The sequence below is a fragment of the Microtus oregoni genome, unplaced genomic scaffold (genome assembly GCF_018167655.1).
Source record: "Microtus oregoni isolate MIOR12 unplaced genomic scaffold, Mior012 000033F_ref0000390, whole genome shotgun sequence".
NCBI lineage: Eukaryota > Metazoa > Chordata > Mammalia > Rodentia > Cricetidae > Microtus > Microtus oregoni.
The window spans coordinates 15,906,941-15,921,753 of record NW_024543092.1 but is presented as its reverse complement, the minus strand read 5'-3'; the positions used below and the strand labels follow the sequence as shown (position 1 = coordinate 15,921,753).

Sequence of the window (14,813 nt, the reverse complement as noted above, 5' to 3'; positions counted from 1 at the left end):
AGTGTCTCCCAGGCCACGATGGCACCTGCCCGCCACCTGCCCTTGCACAGCCGCCGGTCTCCCCATCTTCAACCTTGGCTGCACTTACAGAACAAGCAGACGGGGGCTGATCTACATTTGTGCTTTGTTAGTAATCTGGGAAGGGGCTCAGGAGGCAAGGCCAGCAAAATCAACAGACGGGAGGGTTATCCACGAGCAGAGCACTGACGGGTGCTGACTCAGCGTGGGCAGAGCTGGGGGACCAGGTCCTGTATTTGTACATTCAAAGGCCTTTTTTTCTTCATGAACCCCCGTGAGGGACTCTTGAGCTGTAACATGAGAAGCTGCACACTGAAACGTGACCAAATCTGTCATTAGAAGACATTTATGGCAACACTTCAGAATTAACTACAGCCTAAGCAAAATGAAACACATGTCTCCTACCAACACCACACACCGAATATCTGTCCTGTAACTGTATTGTCCTGCAGTCCCAGGAATCTGTGTGGCAACCAAATGAGACGTGCTGTGCCACAGGTGGAGAAACTGGGCCAGAGGCACTCAGCAGCTTGCTCAGGTTACTCAGCTAAGCAGCGGCTGGAAGAGGAGGTGAGATCACTATTTTACTGGGGAGAGCATGACAAATGCTAAATTTGTTCACCAGACGTTCTAGGCGGTTATTCTGCTTAGAAGAACTCCAAGAAGTGGTGTGTGTGTCACACTTTACACAACCAATACAACTCTCTGTGTCTTTGCAGGAGGCAGATCATTAAGAAGTGACCTAGAAAGGAGTGCTTTTGTGGGCCTCGCCTCACGACTAAACACCACTCGATAGTGGTGACAGGGGCCAACCAGGAAGAACACAGAGAATACAGTGAAATGCCTTAGCCAAATGGACCCAAACTTCAACGGTATCGCCTAATATGTTATGGCAAGATCATAAAAACGTAACATTTAATTTCAAGAGAGGCAAGCTAAAACACACCCCACAGAGTGTAGCCGAGGAAACCGTGTTTTCTGATTTGCTAGGAGACCTGCTTGGTTTTAAGGGCTGTTTTGTGTGGCTATTAACAGTCCCTCAGCATGGATGAAATATTACCGCCATCCTAAGTAGGATACGTGTCCATAAAAAATATAGTATATCAAAATAGTAACATAAACTCTAAAAATGTAATAAATAAAATTCTTTTAAAAAGTGATAAAATATATAGAGAATACTTGAGGCAGGGAGAGGAAATGGTGCTGGGATAAGGAACAAGCAGGCAGGTGGATGTGGTTAGCCCCAGCACACCAGTTCTTAGATTACATTCATTTCATAATTACACTGCATAAATAACACATTGCCTGTTATACATAATATTCGACTTATAACTAGTATTATTTATAAATGTTATACAATATACATCTACAAAACATGAAAGGAATAAAATAGTAAAGCTATCACCTATGATTATGGGGAGAATATGATAAATTATTAAGAAGTTTATTAGCTGTTGAGTTATCATTTTAATAGATTAATGGAAGGTGCTTTCTGGAAACTACCTGTATCATGTTAGCAAAAGTTAGCTGGTACAATACCAGAAAGATGAATGTGGTTAAAGTAAGAACCCCCAGAGAACACAGACACACACATACGCACACACAAGATACAGATGTCACTTGAACACAAGAGTTAGCGAGAACATGCACTCTATCAGAAAGAGGGTGTGAGCTTGTATCAGCATGGCACTTTGGACTGTAGTTGGCACCAACCATGTGATTGTGATCAGACATAGATAAACATCAACTCTGAAAACACGCTAGAGAAGAACTGCCACCTTATAGCCACCAAACAGAACCACACACGTGGTCACCACCAGCCAGCAGTCTCCCTCAAGACACTACTGATGGAGGCTCTTCACTGTAGAGCCATTGTAAGGCAGCTGACAGTGAAGGTTTAGTCTATGGCAAACTGAACATTTGAAGGCAGTTGTCAGTCTTCAGCCATCTCACCCCGAACGTCCCATCAACTCATCAGAAGGTATTTGGTCATTTATTATTAATTTGTTGAGATTCTTTAGAAACTGGGACTCTGGTATGTGTGGTGAGGAATGCAGTTATATCGCTATTGTGTAATCAATCATATCTGTGTCGTAAAGGATGGAAACAGAGTGACTAGGAAGGCAAAGAGTGAGAGATGCTGCTGAGGCCAGATCTGGCTTCACACCGGGAGGTGGGAGGGGACGGCAGATGGACCGAGGATGGGGACAGCAGATGATTAAGGATGACAGTACCTGGAATACTTGCAGGGGAAATCGGACCAGACCGAGATTGGTTGCTTCCCACAGGAGAGCCAACAGGAGAAGGTGATGGCCCCCCAGGGATGCTGGAGAGATGGGGGGATGCGTGTGGGGAGAAAGGAGACTGAGCCGGGTTGCTCTGATCTCCCTGGCTGCTTGTGGAGCCGGACGCACTGACTGCTGAGCTCAGAGTTGCTTCCGTTCCCGTGGGGAGGTCATCGATGGAGCCAGACAGGTCCTGAGGAAAAAAGAACAGGCAAGTGTTCATACACTTGGAACACTAAGCACACAAAGCACAATTTGAAAGCAACAGTTCCACTCCTTCAGAGATAGTGTGAGTGGACCAGACCAACATGTGGAGTGGGCACTTCTCACTAGACTCCAGTGAACTCACACAGAAGGCCTGCCAGCACATAAAAGATGAGGCAAGCTGCATCTCACGCGCAAACTAACCTTGAAGGTTCCCCTTCTGCCACCAGTGCCCAGCTGTGGACCTATTCCAAATGCTTGATCAGGAAGTCCTCCGTAGAGCAAGCTACCACAGGAATGAAGACTTCAATAAACTGAGCAGCTACAGGCTTGGGGCAACCTTCCCATGGAAATTAAAGCTGGGATACTGCAGCCTAATAATGGTCAAGTTCTAACCAAACTTTGTAGTGAGAAATTCTCCCATTTTTAAGCATTATAATGAAATAGTGGCATTTGCATTTTAATATATTATGGCAATACAATTCTATTGACATTATATGGTCAGAAATGAGTTCAAATGTTACACAACATGCCTTCTGGAGCGACAGAGCTCGAGACCGACCCAGTACGATGCTTGGGTCAGAAGAAATGCATCTCCCACGGCAGCACAGGAACCCAGGACCCTAGGCCCTGGGCACTGAGCTGTGCCAGGAACTCCCCTTTCAGGAGGATGTTATCACAGCTAAAATGCACATACGCCACAGCTGATCAGCCCCAGAAAAATGTGGCGTGCATATTTAAAAGTCTTACAACAAGAAGAACATTGGTTTAAGTAAAACAAAAAGTAACCTTATCAAGTCAAATAGTTCTGCTTATGAAAAACAACACGATGACTGGAAATATCCAACCTTTGGAAAAGGTTTTATCAAATCTCTCAAATAAGATGAGACAAATTGAATCAGATTGCTTGCAATTCAAAGATAAAACAAACATTTTTGCTCTAGGCGTATGGCATACATGATTTTGCACACACTCAGCTGGTAAAACTTCCTATTTAAACTTGATTACTGATGGACTCAGTGATAGTTCCACTTAGATCTGATAAATTAGATATTGCTTTGACAAAGCCAGGTAGGACTAGAGGAAAGTTAGTAATCCAGTAACATGCCATACACAACTCAAGGAAACCACCCTCTGGCAATCAACACAATCAGCAAGGTTCCACGAACAAACTTAGAATGGGATCACTTTCCCTCTACACCAGGCTTCCCGCTCACTGATCACTGCACCCACTCTGAGAACTGGGTGGGTGTGGATCTGGTGGAAAGGACAAGGTATCCTGGGCTGAGCTTTTCAGTGTTTGCCTCCCAGGCATTTCCAACGTAAGAACTTGCAAAACCACCACAGTGACCTGTGGGTTAAAGGTGAGCTGTACTTATGCTCTAACCACGAGCTACCCACATGACTAACTGCAAACACGCTGTGCATGTGTGTGCACACACAGAAGTCAAAACAACAATAAAAACCTCAATAGCAGTATTGGTTAACATACTGGAAAAATATGAAATTCAAATGGTGGCCTCTGTGTATTTCCTTAAAACAACACACACACACACACGAGTCAAAACAACAACAAAAACCCCAACAGCAATATTTGTTAACATATTGGAAATATATGAAATTCAAATGGTGGCCTCCGTGTATTTCCTTAAAACAAGACACACCCAGCCCTAAGCCCTGCCTATGAATGCTGTGGCAATGATTGAGCAAAGCAACTGGGACAGACCATGTGACTGAGGATGTTTGCCATCTAACTCCTGATGCAAAGGTGCGGGACAGGGCTTAGGTGGCTCACACAAAGACCTCACTGCAGGCCATAGTTCACGCAGACTTTACAGAAATAGTTCACAACCTCCGGAAAGTATTAACTGAGAGGTGTAGGTTTATGCTGGGAATGAATAATCTCAGCACTGAAGGAAGAAACAGATACAGCAGAGGGAACTGTGCAAAACGATTTGTTTTGCAAAAAGGATCACCTAGAATGAGGGTCTGGCAAAAACACAAGGCTTTTGGGTTTTCTCCCATTTGACAGGGGTGGTAATGGTATCTCATCCCCTTAGACCAAGCTCAACTTCACAACTTCAAAGGGAAGGTGGGACTTGTCTAACTAGCTTTGTAAGAAAACAACAAAAACAGAAGACAAAACATTTCCCATAGTTTACTAGTTTTCTCTTAAAAACAAAACAAAAACCCAAAAACGACTAAAACAAAGCCTCTTCTGGGACTAGGAGGACTTAGCAGGTGGGGTGCTTGTGAGAGAGCATGGCCACACAGTGGAGGAGAGCGGGAAATCCTGCACGTGGCCACTGATAGCCACAAGCCAGTGGCTGTGCCAGGTACATCTGAGCCAGGTGCTTCCCAATATTAGCAAGAAGGGGGTGGTGAGGGACCATACATCCCACACCTCTCAAGATAATTTGATAAATAGCTAGATAATCATTTCTACTTCATGTCAAACAGAGTTAAACAGGCACAATGTAAATTCAGCGTTCAATTGTAGTTAAATAATTTTATGCAAATCTTCCTTCATAAAAACTGGAATGTTACTCATAAATTTTTGTAATTCTCTGCATGACCTACAAATTTCTTCCCCATCCTCCCTTAAAATTCCACATTATTGCTGAAACAGGCGGCGAGGACGGTTGTCAAGAGAGCGCCATTCAAATTGCAGAGGCATTGAAAACATTTCTGTTATTCAACAGGCTGATCAAGGAAGCACCAAGAGGAAAATATAAAACCGGTGGCTTCCTTCGTGTTCACGTGTCATCAGAATTTCAGCGCTGACTAGACCTTGGAGCAACAGAAGAGCAATAAAAAGATATAATTTTTATATTACTGCTATACCCTCTCGGAACTTTTCTATGTAAATGACACAGAAGACTCCCGCCCTGCAGATCCTTACCATATCCATATGCAGAGCTATCTTAAAGCCCACTAATGAAGGAAGTTCAGCCTGGTTTAAGCATACAGCCTCGTTAACACAGAAGCCTGTCACTAACACTCCCCTAGAGGACACTTAGTCAGCAGGGTACCAGCTCCTTCTCCTGTAAGTACTACTGGAACCATGATGCCTACATCTGCTCACAGCTCAGACACCTGCCAGCTAGAGTGCTACCATTCATCTTGCTGGAGAGCTGGCAGGTCAGGTCCGGGGACTACAGCCAGGGCTCTTTGGGGGTTGTAGGCATTACCCCATAGCACTCCTTCCGCCCTCTCTCCTGATGGAGGGACGGGTAAGGCGATGGTTTATCGGGCTCTCGCCTAGCAAAGTTACTACTGTGCCATCATAGTTTGCTGTGGTGAGATCATGCTATCACATTGGGTGTTCTCTATTTGACACCCACCCTTAATACCAAATATTTTCAATGTAACAAAAATTAATGTGAGCTCACTATCAATGGTTCATTTATTTCTAAAAGTCCCTGTCTTGAACATCACAAAACCCCGCGACACTTTTACTTCTAAAACCATTTCAAGAAGGCCACAGCACAGACTTTACCACTGTAACCTCACCCCCCTCACTGGCTATGTCCAAATAAAAAAATCTCGAATTAACTCAAGGGACTGGGCAAAGAAGGAATACTACAGAGAGTGACAGGAGTCTTAGCCGACTTTTACAAGAGGAACAATTATGAATTAACACAGCAACACAATGCTCCTAATTCCTCATGTACACAGGCCCAGGAAGGGTCACAGAAGGGAAGCGCTGTAATGGTCTGTTCTGTCCCTTTAAGAGACAAGCCAACCCTCCTTCTGCAGAAGCAAGCTGATCTTCAGCTTCCAGCCTGAGTCCCTTCCTTTCTCTCTCTCTCTTAGTCAGCTTCTGTCTCTCCCTTCTCCCCATTTCTTCCCTTCTCTCTCTCTCTCTCTCTCTCTCTCTCCCTCTCTCTCTCTCCCTCCCTCCCTCCATCCCTCCCTCCCTCCCTCCTTCTCCCCTTCCCTTCTATAACCCACTAAATTAATATCCAGCTTCACTCTGCATGGCATGCCTATCCATCCTGGTCTCTCAGTTGCCACGTAGCTTCCTGCCTGGGAACCGGTTGCCTTCGAGGCCTGCCGTGGTCTCAGGACCCACTGCCCACAGCAGCTCGGGGACCTGTGGAGTGGTCTCATGGCCTGTTGCCCACAGCATTTTACTTAAACCATTACAAGCACATGGAAAATTCCATGAAGATGGTATGCAGGAACTACTTTGAAAGACCTACATGCAAACAGAAACTAAGGAGCACAGGGTATGAGTTCTCTAATGTCTAGACATTGCACCGGAGCCTCCCTGAAAACACGCTGATCTTTATGAGTCACTACAGCAAAGCATCTTTGATCTGATGGTGTGGTGTTCAATTTAGCACGTTGGCCCAGAGTAAGTTCAGTCAATATCGGCACTGGGACACTGATTCGGAGAACTGGGAATAAGCTAGGAAACTGTACTCCCCTGCTTAATTAAGTAAGCGGGTTTTCAAAAAGCAAATGAATTTCCAAACACTCCAAGCCACAGCTCTCAGTACAATTAGCGGCTGGTGGAGATCAGCCCTGCTGGTGAGCTGCCCACACTGCACACATCTGGGCATCCCTTGCTCAGGCACACCCATGAGAAAAGGGGATGAACAGAGTTAGGAACGGAAAAGATACTTCAATCAATGTGGCAGGCACAGGCCTCATTTCAGGGTTTTAATAGGACACAGCTAATGATTCTCACTGTGACTTCCCTGAGGCTTACGGCAGGGGTTAAAAATTCTCAGTGATGTTCAGAAGCAGGAAGACCTTGCTACACACACACACACACACACACACACACACACACGTACAGTCTCACACACAGACACATATAGAGAAAAGACACCCCCCCCACTCTCTCACACATAAACAGACATGCAGGCAGACACACACACACACACACACACACACACACACACACACCAAACACAACCTTCAACTAGACCCTAACTTTAAGGGCACTGGCTCTTATGCCAGGTATGGGGCAAAGACAGGAGGTACTGAAATGTTCAAGGGCAAATTAAACTGAGTTTATAAGTATTTCCGCTGCAAACACTACACGGCATAATCTAGCACATGCAAACAGTTAGAAATATTTACCACAAAAGTTCTCCTGAAAGCTACGCACCCAGCTATTACATTTTATGAATGAATTTTCGGCCCGAGCCCCAAGCAGCACCCCAGGGTCTAGGTATTAGACTCCTTAGCTTCTTAGCCCCCCTGAAACACACCACCCTCCCAGCTGATTCTGGTACTATAACTTCAAGCATTTGAAATAAATGTACCTTGAAGTTGATATTAAAATCAAGCTAATAATTTGACACAGAAATAGAAAACCTCTCAGTGACTCAGATTCCCATGACTTTCCTAGGTTCTTAGCACAAACCCGCATCACAAGCTGTCTACTCCAGGCCCTGCTGCTTGTTTGTCTCGATGGCAAATGAGGTTTTTAAAAGCTTAGAGTTCTGGTCTCAGCATGAAGCGTGAAATACCTCAGGAAGACAGGCACGAGAGCAAATCCTATGCACCGATCTGAGGCTTTAAAACCATTCTCCTTCCAACTTACAAGTCTTAATTTTTCTTTTAACATGTTCAAATATGTACCTCTTCATCCTGTGGGACAACATATACAATGTACAGCCAACTGATGTGTGAGAAAATACTCAACATAGATTTGAAAATCACAGACTCCAGGATGGCAAGAGTATTCCCAAGGCCAAGGGAAATACACAGAAAATATGGGTCAGAATCCACACCCACGGAGGTAGCCAAGAGCTGCTCTTTGGGAAACAACTTGCCTCTGACTCATCCACAGTTCTTTCTAGTCAAGCAATGACAGCATTGTGGGTAACTCTCACTTTACGGGACGTTTCCAGGGTACTGACTACAGAGATACTGAACAAGAGCAGAATTCCGTCTGAAGTATACCAACACACATATGGTAACAGCTGTCACTTCCTTAAAAATGACAGGAAAGTACAAAGTGGAGGTCTTGTTCTGGAAAGAAAAAGTATAGTAAAAGGGGGACAAGATAGGCTAATGGGGAGGGGTTATGATCAAAGTATATTATATATGTATAATATATAAATGAAAGAATAAATACAAGTTAAGAATCAGCACATAAAGCGATTACTAAATGTCTTGGGCTGCAAACTCTCTCTCTGATGTATGTGTGTGTGTTGTATGCACACACCTGTTTGTGTGCAGGTGGATGTGAGATACAGTTGCATGCAGAGGCCTGTGGTCAGCAGCAGGTGTCCTCCTCCATCTCTCTCCATTTACTGAGATGGGAGCTCACCAGTTGTCTAGAGGAGCTATCCATCAAGCCCCGCTGATCCTGCTGTCTCCACAGTGCTTTTTATATGGGTGCTGGGGATCTGAATACAGGTTCTGCTTGCCCAGCACATCACTAACTGAGCCATCTCCCCAGCCCAGGTGAACATTTCCTACATAAGACATGTTGCCACTGCAGGTCCATAGGGGCAGAAAACACACCATGAAAAACGTGATGTGTAAAGGGGCTGTTTGTTCACTGCATGAACCTTTTCTCAGGGAGGGGGTCACAAAAACACTCCCAGTTCTGAACTACCCCTGAGTGACTCTCTGCTCTTCCATGGCTAATAACAATCCCCAGATGTGTTGGCTACCAATAGCAACATACCGGCCCTTTTAACACAGCACACACAGTCTTGAATTAAGAGTCAACTTGGTAAAAGAGTTTATAACTTTGGTCATGTGAACTTTGGAATTAACCTGCACCTGGAAGTAACCCAAACCCTTTGTTAAAGTGCCTGGGAACAGCCTTGTAAACAGTCCTAAACGTTAGCAATGACTCAACCCTACTGCCATGATTTGGCACCTGGGACATTGTAATTATTTCCACCAGAATAAACCACAGTATATTGTTTGATCAGCTCTCACACATTCTTCACCAAGCCCTCATCCACAGACAAGACCCTTCAATCAAGGCCTAAGCCAGCACTGAAAGACTAATTGCTGCCCTTTATCTACTGCGAGAGTGGTACAGATACAAAATACAGGCTCTGAAAACAAAGCTGAGCCTTAAACGACAATATGGCAGACCTGGGCATATGTTATACCTAAGGCTGTAGTTGTGCAGTAGGAAGGAGAAGTCAAGAGGTCAGCGTGTCCACATGGATCTTTTCAGACTTCAGGGGGACAGGTCCTTTGTGGACTTACAGACTAAAACTCCTATCACAAAGGTTTAACAGGGAGAGACAAGCAGATAAATTATGGCAAAAAGCATCAAGTTCTCTGGAGGGAGAAGGTGGTATCTGCGGTGGCAAACACAATGGCCTGTGACCCCAAGCGACATTTCTTGGGGGCCACTGTGATGAGGCAGGCAGGTAAGTTCTAGAGGGAGGGTGGGCCACTGGCAGGGTAGAAAGGTAGCTGCTGAGCGTAGGAGAGTCAGGCAGAAAGCAGGAGATCTCTGGTGTACATGATTGAGGAGGGTGTAGCCTAAGGATGTGTGCTCACTGGGAGTGGTGGTGGTGGGGAGCTGGCCAGAAAGGGGCAGCTGGAAAATGACACTCAGGCTCTGCTGTTCCAAAGATAGAAACTCCCTTCTCCCTGATGATTTCAGGAGCTAGGACGCCAAGAGAAGCACAACAAGTGTTTTTGTTTGTTTGCTTGTTTTTTTTTAAATGTACATATTCTTAAAAGATAGAAAAAGATAGAATGGGGGGGCCCAATTATGACATTTTAAGAACTAAAGATCAAAACTCCAGGTAGTGTTTAAGAACAAATTTGCATTTTTTCCCAAATCAACATATCTTAAAAACAGGCAGAATCAAAAAGATACGCAGACAATGGGAAAGTGAGGCCGACGTGATAGCAGCTCCGGGAATAGCCGTGTGCTCTCCAGACTACAGTCATTTCACGAGTGCACGCAGCTCTAAGAATCAACGTACAAAATGAGTACACCGTCTCAAAGCACCAGGCAGTCAGTATTCTACAGCCAGCTATGAGTAACACATACCTTTAACATTTTATATTCCACTCTACAACCCCTGGGGACTCTGGGGTCACCTGGTTCTAACAGGGAGGCACCCACTGAAGCAGAGGAAGGCTCTGGAATATGGTGTGGTGTTTTAAAAACTATCACACCAGGTATGAACCTATAAATATTAATGACCCATGTGTTCTGAGAGGAAATTGACAAACTAACAAGGTCTGTAAAGATTTAGACTCTCGTCTCCTGATTCCTGTTTTTATCACTGAAAACATACTATAAATTTTTAGGGCAGAAAAGCCATCAATACCACCTTCTGCATCTCTCAAGGTGCAAAACGTCACTGTTTATCTTAGAAGTTCAATGTTAAGCATGCAAAACCCCTAAAAATAACACTTAAAAACAAAAAGGCATGAACCCTCAGGAGACATTTATTTCTTCGACAGCGTAGCAGGGAAATTCTTTAAAAACAGCAAGATCCGTAGAAACTGCAAACAAATTAGCAACTTAAGAAAACAATGACTGAGAAACTTACAACTCGACACTACAGCGAGTCCATGTGGAATAAGAAGTTTGTCAGTAGAAAAACACTAAAACTCGGTTGTCTGGGTATTTTTGCTATTAATTTGAACCACACGGATGCATGTCTGCTTTATGGCCTTCCCTGGATTTTAAAAGCCTGTTTGTTTTGAAAGTAATTTGGACTACACAAGCTACACCAGTGTGGGGGACGGGGAGGGGCCTGCACACCCTAACCACCTTCCCACAACCAATACTGGGGGGCTTCCTGCACACGCTGACCATGCCTCTGTGTGCTTTACGCCTGTGCACAAGCCACCGCTCCAACAATGATGCTGCTGCCACACCCAACAGAACTGCAGATGCAGCTCATTCCATTCCAGTCTTCTCTCTACTCCAAGGTCCAATCCAGAAAAGCCCTTGTACCTGGACAGCTTCTGAGTCTTTCTGTGAGTTCCATGTCTCATTGGGTATTTTGTGAAATGCTCTTTAATTTACCACGATTTGGTGTTTTCTCATGATGTGCCCAGAGTTGCTGATTTTGGGTAGGAATACAACAGAAGAAACGCACCTCTCACATCCTATCTCAACAGGAAGTTCGTCAACTGGAAGAGACTTCCAGGACTCTCTAAGGTTAAGTGGCCATTGCTCTGTCCTACCTTATGTATGGGGGCTATCAGCAGGTCCAGTCCACACACAAGGCAGGAGGTGGAGCTCCAGCTCTGAGGACCACCACGAGGCTATGGCATCTGTGGTCACTGCAAAGGGGCAAACACTTGGAGGGATGACTCTGACGCTATGCAAGTTTTCTTTCTCCTTCAGGCTTTGTTAGTTTTCACATCTGTCTGTGGATTTTTGCCTGAAGCAGCTATCACCACAGTGCTGTTACTTGTGTGATGTGTGTGCAGATGTGGAGGCTTGTTGACTTCAGTGCCATTCTTGGCTGTGAGAGCATACTGACTGGGATGGACGGGCTGGCCAGGGAACTCCAGGGTCCTCCTGGGTCTGATCCTCGGTCCTGGATTACAGGCACTGCAATTGGCTTTTGCATGGTGCTAGACATGTGAACTTGGGCCCACATGGCTGTGCAGCAAGTCATCTCCCCAGGCCTGCTACTCTGGAGAATGTAAGGAAAGGCTGCCCTTTCTCCATTCACTATTACATGGTCAAGACAATCACTTCTCATGCACCTGATGTGGGATGGGACTTCCTTTATATGCAATTAGGGTGACGTTTATCAACACTAAATGACAGTGATGCCACAAATGGAGATGTCGTGATTATAAAACAACAGAGGGGGATTCTTTTCTCCTCTATTCTGCTGCATATACAGGCTAGAAAGGTAAATTAATAAATATCCACTCTGGACAACCATGTGTCAGCAATTCAAGCTAAAAGAGCATCTATGACATAACCTGGAGATCCATCCTAAGTGTTCATGTATGCTATCCACACCACAGAGATGTCTAGAGGCAAGAGGATTGCTTCTATGTGGGAATAGCCACCAACATGCAGCAGACACCAAATATCTTCAGTAGTAGCAAAACTACTTATTTATACTTTTAACATTACTTCCATTTATTTAATTTGTACTTGCTTTAAAAATACAGTTTAAATTAAAATACAATTATATCACCTCTCTCCTCCTTTCTCCCACCAATTCATGTTCCCCCTACTCTCAAACTAATAGCCTCTTTTTATGTTGTTATTATTATTGTTACATATCTCCTAACTGGTTATCCAATAAAAAAATGATCAACCCAGAAACCATATACACTCAAGCAACAAAACCAAAACAGACTAAAGGAGAGTTGTACACAATTAGCCCAATTAGGTCACAGATGGAAAGGATTTATGGGGACATTTTCTGTTTTAAAATGAGGTTTGAAGCATGCAGTAGCCTTCTAAAAGTCCAGCTTACATTATGGATTTTTCTTATTTTTATGATTCACAGGCTCACTTAGAAAAGAGGTTTCTAAAACGAATTGTTTCCCATTTTTTTCCAAGGCCAGCTGGTCACTTACCGTCTGAAGGACTGGCTTTCAAGTGCACTTTTACATAATAATTTTTCCTAAGAGCATGTAACTGCTTCATGTTACTTCAGAAACTCCTTGAGAGGAGGTGGTCATAAATTTCCAGTACTAGCAATCATAACCGTGATGATATGATGAAAATAATACTATCAACCTCTGTTGATAGTGTGAGTCTGCCCCACACTGTACACCCACTTACCCCTGTAGAGCCATTTCAGGGCCATCTCAGTGGCTGCTTGGAGCGTGGCCCCATACACTGGTACTGATTATAGAGATTCCCAGGGGGTGGGGGCCACTGCCCGTCACATTGCTTAACGTCTCTGTAAATCACATATTTTCAAGGTAAACTGAACTTTATTCTAGGCACCAATATCAATGTACGGGAGGTGCGACCTTCCCCATAACTGTCTCCTCTTGCCTCACTAGCTGACCAGCTTCTGGGACGCACCTGTGAGATACCCAGTTTTCTAGTGAACGCTAGTCTCCCCTTCTGGGCCCTGGAGGTGGTCACAAGAAAACTCGGGCTCTAGAAGATGGCTGTCTTCACAGCTGGCTCCTCACTCACACGCAAACACAGAATGTGGACAGGTAGCCTGGAGGCCACCACACCCAATCGGGCTACAGTAGGCTGACCTCAGTGTTGCCAGCAGAGTTAAGGACAAGGCTGCAGACAGTACCACACACAGCGTGGTGTCTGGCACCAGAAGAAGGCTCGTTTCTTGTTCTCGACAACATGGATTCCCTAGGGACAGCATGGCAGGCAGTTCTGCAGGCAGGATTCTGCAGCAAGGGCTGCTGCAGGCTGGCACTGCCATCTCCTCAGCTAACATTGGAAACATTTCTTAACCTAACCGAGCCTCAGTTTCGCCTTCCAAACAGGAGGAAACAACACCTCTGTCTCAGTGACAAGTAGTCAAACTATACATACAGAATATTAAGTATACAAGTGTTGTGTGAGCAGCTGCTGTGCACAGGAAATGTAAATGTACACATACGCACCCGAAATCCAGAGTTCTCACTTTTCCTTTTATGACATAAAAATCCAATGTGAAATGCATCGAGTAGAAGGTGAAACACTGGCAAACAATGAGGAAACAATACTTATGTCAAGGTGAAGGCCATGAGTGTGAGATGGGACAAGCATGGCTTCCTTTCATCCCTGCACAGCATTGACCAGACAACTCTATGCGCATGTTGCAGAGCATGGAGACGGCAACCGTTGTAATGCACGCACTGCCCAGCAGAGGACACACCGCCTGGGTAGAACCCTGACTGCGCCACTTCCCAGTGGTAACTCCCGGGCTTCGTTCCTCATCCATCTGTAACACTGGCCTATGTCCCAAAGAGGCCAAGACAACCATGTTTTAGTAGAAATTCCTTTAATGCATTTTGGCCATCATTTTGATTACTCTATATTATAGTGTGGCGATAAATTTAAAGACAGGAAATAGCAAAACTAGACAGACAATGGCAGACTATAAATCATTTAGATCTCGATTAGTGAGTTCCTTAAAATATGTATTATTAAAAAATCTTACATTAAAAACAATACAATTCTTATTGGAGAGAAAATAGAAAAACAGCAGAAAATAAACTTCGATTGGTTTAACTTACAAAGAACAGCACAGAGCATTTGAATCCACATAACCTATATCCACACAGATATTTGTGTGTGCACAGACTGATGCTCCATGAACCTCAACAGTGTTCACATGGAAGGATGGGGAGCATCCGTTATATTTGGGAACCTCACTAGACTTACGAAAATTATACTCAATGGGTCAC

The 14,813-nt window shown here is 44.5% G+C and overlaps 1 protein-coding gene across 3 annotated transcripts in view; it reads right to left on the bottom strand.

The window, feature by feature from the left end:
* Positions 1–14,813, bottom strand: part of Arid1b (AT-rich interaction domain 1B) — a 348,435-nt gene that overhangs the window by 93,106 nt on the left and 240,516 nt on the right. For all 3 annotated transcript variants that reach the window (XM_041679956.1, XM_041679957.1, XM_041679958.1), the window contains one exon: positions 2,253–2,496. In XM_041679956.1, coding sequence (XP_041535890.1) covers positions 2,253–2,496 — 244 coding nt within the window. The remainder of the gene's footprint in view (positions 1–2,252; positions 2,497–14,813) is intronic.